The sequence below is a fragment of the Cibotium barometz genome, chromosome 1, assembly GCF_041138505.1.
Source record: "Cibotium barometz isolate CiBa-2024 chromosome 1, ASM4113850v1, whole genome shotgun sequence".
Classification (NCBI taxonomy): domain Eukaryota; kingdom Viridiplantae; phylum Streptophyta; class Polypodiopsida; order Cyatheales; family Cibotiaceae; genus Cibotium; species Cibotium barometz.
This window is the reverse complement of record NC_141046.1, coordinates 45,129,328-45,136,814: the sequence shown is the minus strand read 5'-3', so window position 1 is coordinate 45,136,814 and position 7,487 is coordinate 45,129,328. Positions and strand designations below refer to the sequence as shown.

At 39.6% G+C, this 7,487-nt stretch overlaps 1 protein-coding gene across 1 annotated transcript; it reads left to right on the top strand.

Annotated features, from left to right (window-relative positions):
- The first annotated feature begins 4,643 nt into the window (after window positions 1-4,643).
- LOC147642052 (rho GDP-dissociation inhibitor 1-like) lies at window positions 4,644-6,927 on the top strand. Its single transcript, XM_086824906.1, has 5 exons — window positions 4,644-5,583; window positions 5,663-5,729; window positions 5,894-6,112; window positions 6,249-6,373; window positions 6,527-6,927. The coding sequence occupies exons 1-5, from the start codon at window positions 5,296-5,298 to the stop codon at window positions 6,593-6,595; spliced, it is 768 nt and encodes a 255-aa protein (XP_086681032.1). The 5' UTR covers window positions 4,644-5,295; the 3' UTR covers window positions 6,596-6,927.
- Window positions 6,928-7,487: the final 560 nt, after the last annotated feature.

Genomic DNA, 7,487 nt, shown 5'->3' with positions numbered 1-7,487 from the left:
TGGGTCAGGCATGCGAAATGGCATAAGTTAAGAAGCGCACGTCAATATCAAAGGAAGCAGCCAAGAAAATAAAGGCTGCTTTGAAAATGAAAGCTATGGTGGTAGAAGAAGTGCAGAGAGTGGAGCACAAGTATGAAGTTTTCAAGATCGAATCGCATGGGATGATGCACACGTGGGAAAATGTGATGTGCATGTGACCACGTACCGTCTTGTACATGTCCAGATTTTACAGATAGAGATGCCAAGAAGAAGCCATACCTTGCATGTAAGCACTTGTACTTCATTTATTTACGTGTGCTAGGCTTAAGGCGACAGAGCGAGAATATGTTCATCCCACCAACCTATCCTATCTGACCTTGAGCTTTACAATGCATTGTCTCGTAGGAGAACATATCCTAATTTAGACATTTGAATGCAAGGATAATCCATTGACCTTTGATATTTTGGGATAACCTTTGTGGATGTCACCTCATTATAGAGGGTTCTATTGTGCAATGTCTATCTCCTTCAAATACATACTCTTTCCCAAACAAGTTCAAAATATGCATTTTTTATTGTGGTGTCAAAATTTGAGGAAAGATATCTTTATTAATAACATTAAAAAAGACAAATATAGTTTTTTATTTTGAGTGTTGAACCTCTCCCACTGCTATAAATATAGAGGTAAGCTCCAAAGCAATTTGTTATGCACCATTGCCACCAAGCCTTGTTAGTAGACTAAAACAACCTAAACCCTCCTTCTTTTTGTTTGTGATCAAATGTTAGCATTGAAGTCGTTGCTGTGCATATCCAGAGGGAGGCCAACAATATGGAGATCAAGCAAAAGATCATAGATGGTGCACAAGCATGGAAAGGTCCACATCATTTTCACTTCTTGGAAATGATGGTGCTATTTCTCAAGTTAAGGACTTAATTGCAATTTGGCGAGTCCATGGTTTTATTGGTGAATCGTCTGAGCGTGTCTTGCTAGAGGAAGTACGGAAGGGTACGAACACTGTTTGCTAACTTTGTGCCTACACCCCGAAGAACAAGCGAGGCCCATAGTAGTAAAGATATTGGTTTTTGCATTTCTGTATTTAGAAGGTGTACATGAATGAACTTGGTTTTATTTTCAGTTTGAACCAATAACCCCAATGTAGAGGATGTGATGTTGACATGTGTTTATGTGTTCACTTCCGCCGAAGTAATTATGTCATGTTGCTCTCTCCAACTTGCTTCGCCCCTGTCTCTTTCCATGGACGGGGGCTTCAAATTTATGTGGTTGGAAGATGTATGTGAAAAAACTTGATTTTATTCTTAGTTCAAACCAATAACCTTAATTGTAGGATGTGTCAAATAATTATATCATATTGCTCTCTCTCCAACTTACTTTGGCCCTCTCTGTCTTGGGGGAGGGGGGCATCTTTTTGGAATCCGCTCGCTTGATTTTCAAAAAGCGCTCGCTCAAAAATGCTCGCCAAAAAACGCTCGCTCGGAAATGCTCGCCAAAAAACGCTCGCTTGGAAATGCTCGCCAAAAAACCCCCCCTTAATCCAATTGGTAAAAAGCAAGGTGGGATAGAGAGAAGCAATGCTACACATCTCTATACACTACCTTGTTTGTTCACTCATGTGTATGAGACTAGAGAAGAGAAGGAGAAGAGAAGAGGAGATGAAGATGGAGAAGATTCTCACATAAAAATGTAAGCCATTCCCTCACTCAAAGCCTACTCCCACTACCACACTAGCTAGAGCTTAAGAGAGAAGATAACTCAAGGATACATAGTTCTTGTGCATCTTGGGTGCCCATCCCTAGTCTTTCTACTTCTAGGCAATGTACAAGTTATTGTTAGCTTTCACTAGATGATGGGGAAAAAGAGTCTAGCCACCTAATTAAACAGATGAAAGTTTATGAGTGCCTTATACACATTACAAAAGCTATGTTAACCTAAGGGTTGTCATCTTGTCTCCTCATAACTCCCCAAACTTTCATCTTTGTAGACTTTATATTGAAGTGGACTTGTTTTATATTGAGGTGGACTTGCTTCAATGCCTCCTTCAATCTACAATGGCAAAGCTATCTTTTCCATCCATCAACACATATGCACTATTTTCATTATTCGTGATTTCATATAAGACAAGCTCTCTCTCTTTCTTTATCTCTATGTCTCTATTTCTATGTGTGTTGTGTGTGTCTCTCTCTCTCGTCATTTAGGATACACATTTACAATAGCGCACCGAGAGATTCAACAAGCGCTCTCTCTCTCTCTCTCTCTCTCTCTCTCTCTCTCATCATTTAGGATACACAACATTTATAATAGTGCACCGAGATGATTCAACTAAATCATCTTCTTTATACTTGCCTTTGTGGGCTTGGCCCAATACAGTGAGGGAGATGGAGGCACAAACTTCAATCGTCACCTCTCCTTAAATAAAATTAGTTAGAAGTTAAATAATCACCTCTCCTTAATATTATTTACAATTATTTAGAAGTTAAATAATCAGCTCTCCTTAATATTATTTTACAATTAGTTAGAAGTTAAATAATCACCTCTCCTTGAATATTATTTATAATTAGTTATAGAAGTTAAATAATCACTATGACCTTTAACACAAGTTCGTCTTCACACTTGGTCATTTTTTCAGTTTTATACTCTCATTGATCATCCTTTCAACCTTCATGGTCCATATTGCAAGCATCAACACAAGCATGCTAAATAGCCGTGCTCATTTGTTGCATGGCCTCGTCTCTCAGTGAGCAAGTCAATAGCTCATCACAGGCACACATGAACTAGGAGGAGGAAAGAATCTCTATTATTCAACACTTGTAAAGAGCATGTAATAATATTTAACCTTAGTTTTCTAAAAACTAAGGTTTAACATAGATGCCCATGCCATCACGTTGCCTTTGATGGAATGGCCTCTTGGCCCCAACTAGCTTCTTTACTACCCTCCCAAACTCACTCTCCTTTTTGTGTGTCAAAACTGGCCTTGCCTTTTAATAGCCCAAGCCGTCTCCTACTCCTCCACCCACACAAAGCCCCACCTTCCTTCTACTTAGAGGCCCACATCCCCTATCATTAAGGCCTTCTTCTTACATTGTTTCCCTTACATTGAGAGAGAGAGAGAGAGAGAGAGAGAGAGAGAGATCTTCACCTTACTTGTTTCCCTTACATTGAGAGAGAGAGAGAGAGAGAGAGAGAGAGAGAGAGAGAGAGATCTTCGGTCCTCCTACATAGGTCTATAGTCCATACTCCTTCACCTTAGTTGTTTCCCTCCTCTTGATAGCATTTATATAACTAAGGGATTCAATCATATTCCTAGATAGTTAATTGATTAACTGTCTATAGTCCATACTCCTTCACCTTAGTTGTTTCCCTCCTCTTGATAGCATTTATATAACTAAGGGATTCAATCATATTCCTAGATAGTTAATTGATTAACCCTGATTAAAAATTAGGGTCCCTTATTAGGAGGAAACAATGTTTATTAGAATACCATGTGTACGTATTCACACAAAAAGTATTCACGTGTACATTATGCAACCACTTAATTAATAAGATAAAACTTAGTAATCCCTCTTACTGTAACTGTTTACAACCACCCTCACCTTAGCCTATACATGCTCAAGTCCAACGTACTTAATTTTGCCCTTTTGCCCTTCCCTTTTTGTCAACTCATTTTGTCCTTTTGACCATATTATCAAAAAGAGCAAATTTTGCTATGCCCTTGTGAGCATCCCTCTTCAATAGTCATCTAAAAGGGTGGTCATTTGTTTTCTCGTTTGATCATATTATCAAAAGGATCCCTTTTAACCAAAAGGGTAGTCATGTGTTTTCCCTTGTGACCAAAAGGGTAGTCATGTGTTTGCCCATTTGATCATATTATCAAAAGGGGCCCTTTTGACCCAAAAAGGTAGTTATGTGTTTGCTCTTGTGACCAAAAGGGTAGTCATGTGTTTGTCCTTGTGACCAAAAGGGTAGTCATGTGTTTACCCTTTTGGATGGGCAAAAAGGTGCCGACTTCATTTTTTTCATTTGTAGGTGACTTTTAAGAGCTGCCATATTGCTGGAAGTGTCCAAACATGTGTCCTCATTTGGAGCCACTAGCTTAACATAAAGAACTCATATTGCTCATGAGTCTTACTAGTCTAAACTCGATCCCATGAGCAAGGATTTATGTGTAAATACAAATATGGATTAAGAGCTTTAGAGTGCCATGATGTGTGGAGTTTGAGAGGTTTGTGTGGTCTAGTGCTTGAAATGAAGTGTTTCATTTAAAGGTAGAAAAACTGAGTCTCACAAAAGTGCACATAATTTTTGTATACTTGATAAACTCAAAATCTGAAGGCGTTTTTGAAGGCACACTATAGTGGGGGCAATGTGGACGAGGTCTGAAGTGGGCGGGGGGCAGGTGTGAAAAGGAAGTAAATACAAGTGAGCGCTCGTTGGCGGGTTAACAAAAAGGGGACAAAACAGTTCAAATTTGTAGGTCTGCCAATGCTTTAATGCACTGAGCGTTTGCATTAGATAGATCATGGATGGCCGCGGGCGCGCCTGCGAGGATGCACCCGTGATTGACCCAACAAGTACTTACTAGAGCACAGAGCTGAACCTGAGCCGGAGCCTGAGCGAGAGCGCGCGCGCTTCCCCATCTCTCTAGACTGCTCTCGTATATGCTTTTAAGCCTTGGAAATTTACGTGAAGCGCACTAAATTAGCCGCTCCAACGTCTAGAGAGAGCGGGGACGTCGGTTACTTAATTATTGATTGGATATTATTTGCTAGGGCTTGGGTATCTCAACAAATTTGAATGTGATCACTCAGAGTTCAAAGATGGTTCGCAAGCAAGAGTTAAGGAAGGGCGGTAGGTGGATGGGGATCATTCTCTCTCTCTCTCTCTCTCTCTCTTTCTCTCTCACACACACACAATCACACACAATCACACACACCCATGTATCTTTCAAGTCTCTAGCCATTCATTTACTGCGAACAAATGGTTAAAAGGGCGAGCTGCAGACTCCATAGCTCTCAGCTACCTACCTGGCTCGTGATATACGTTAGAGTGCTATCAATAAGTAGTCTAGCTCTTAAGTGTGGAGTGTAGTCCTTCGACTTAAATTATTGGACGTGCATCCTTCTTCTGTTCACTAAGGCTCCATCCTCAATCCTTAATCATTCCTCCTAGCCTTGATCCTTAATCTTTAATCACCCCACTAAGCCTTTTCTTTTCTTGTACTGTTTATTTGAACAATTTCTTCTTCTATATCATTCCTTCGTAAATTCATCCTACTTCCCCTCTTTTTGTGAAGTCAAACAATGTCAGTTTTAGTGGGATCCATGAACAAGTCTTTGCCCACCTATAATCAGATAACAGGCAATGGTGATTGCGAAGCAGGGCCTTCTTCTTCTTCTTCAATAACGACAAGTGAGGCATCGAGGAAGCTCTGCAGGAAGCCGAGTAAGGCTTTGCTCATGACTGCACAACAAGATGAGGAGCAAAATGAAGTTGATAGTGGCAATGGCGATGGAGATAGTGATGGTGATGAAGATGAGTTTGTGTTGGGCCCTCTGCTTCCTTTAAAGGAGCAACTAGATAAGGACAAGGTTAGTAGTGATTAATCTCCTAGCACTTCCATTCCTCTCTTGTGTGTGTGTGTGTAACTAAATTATGGATTCCTTCCAGGAGGATGACAGCTTGAGAAAATGGAAAGAGAAGCTACTTGGCTGTATTCAGCTCGATAGTATAGAAGGTAATTATTAAAAATCTACCAAATAATTACTCTCTCTCAATCTCCTGCAATTTCCAATTTTTGGTATTTTCCCTCCTTTTTTTAGTTTTTAGTTTTTTTTTGATAGAGTGGCACCCATGCAACAACAATTACTTAACATTATTTACCTTGTTCCAATGTTGCAGATGGTGTTGATCCGGAGCTCAAAGTGTTGAGCCTAAGCATTCTGTCAGAAGGGCGGCAAAACATTGTAATTAATTTCCCACTGATTGCAAGTGCCAAAACCCATTTATTCACACTCAAGGAAGGCACTTCTTACAATCTCAAGTTCACATTCTCGCTTCGCCGGAACATTGTGTCAGGCTTGACATATGTGCACACAGTGTGGAAGAATGGCATTAGAGGTGAATTAATTGTGTACACTCTAGGATCTTAAATTGGTTAATCCTAATTTGCATCTCGGTGCTTGGATTAGCTTTATAATATGATTGCTAGCTACACATTGGAAGATATTTAAAGGGATTGTTTTTGCTTTTGCAGTGGACCATAGCCGAGTCATGTTAGGGACGTTTGCCCCGCAGATGGAGCCTCACACGGTGGTAATGGAGGAGGAGACAACCCCATCCGGCATCTTCGCACGTGGGAACTACACTGCCAAAACTAAGGTGCAATTCGAAGGACCATGGCGGACATGTGTCTCCTCCTCAAGAGTTTCGTTTAAAATTGAAGTCTAATAGGGGTGCGCAATGAGTAGAAAATGGTTATTTATTAGATTAGTTGATAGCTTTTTTACTTTCATTTGTGTATTGTGTGCACAGTTCACTGACGACGATGGTAGATGCCATTTTGAAATGGAACACACCTTTGACATACGAAAGGAGTGGTGACGTGCTTCATATGTGTGTGTGTGTGTGTGAGAGAGAGAGAGAGAGAGAGAGAGAGAGAGAGGGGACAGAGATAGATTTTTACCTATTACCACCCCAAGGTGACGTGCTTTGTGTGTGTGTGAGTGGTGACGTGCTTTGTGTGTGTGTGTGTGTGAGAGAGAGAGAGAGAGAGAGAGAGAGAGAGGTAGAGAGAGATCTCTTAACTATTACCACCCCAAGGACATTGTAGGCTTGCTTATAAGTGTATGGGAGTGTGTTTTCTTCCCTTACCTATTTCCTTCTTCAAGGATATGAATTGATTAGTGCTTTCTTCCTTTTTAAAGATAATAGACCATTGACATTTCAAAGCTATGAATTGATTAGTGCTTTCTTCCTTTTTAAAGATAATAGACCATTGACATTTCAAAGCTATGAATTGATTAGTGCTTTCTTCCTTTTTGAAAGATAATAGTTCTACTGACATTTCCATGCTTTGAGTTAAAAGATAGTAATAATCAAAAATCACTTACACCATAGTGCTCTCTCTCTTTGTCTCTCTCTCAACTAAAATTAAAAAATACTTAGTATGCCAAATCATATAATGTTAACGTCAAAAAGTGTCAAAGCAAAAATACACCAAATGAGTGACTTAGCCTTTATATTCTTGCATCCCTTATGGTCCTTAGAAGACTCTTCTTCTTAGCCTTCTCTTTCATCTACATAAAAATTATTATCTATTACCCCCCCCCAAAGGGTAACCTTTAGAATAAATAGAAGGTTGTTGTATTTACTTATTAATAAATCTATTGGTATTAAGCCATCCAAAAAAAATTGCATGTTTTTTTCACTTTACTCATTTCATAAAAGATATTTAGAGTATGGAGTTGATAGTATATGATCGATAGCTTTATTC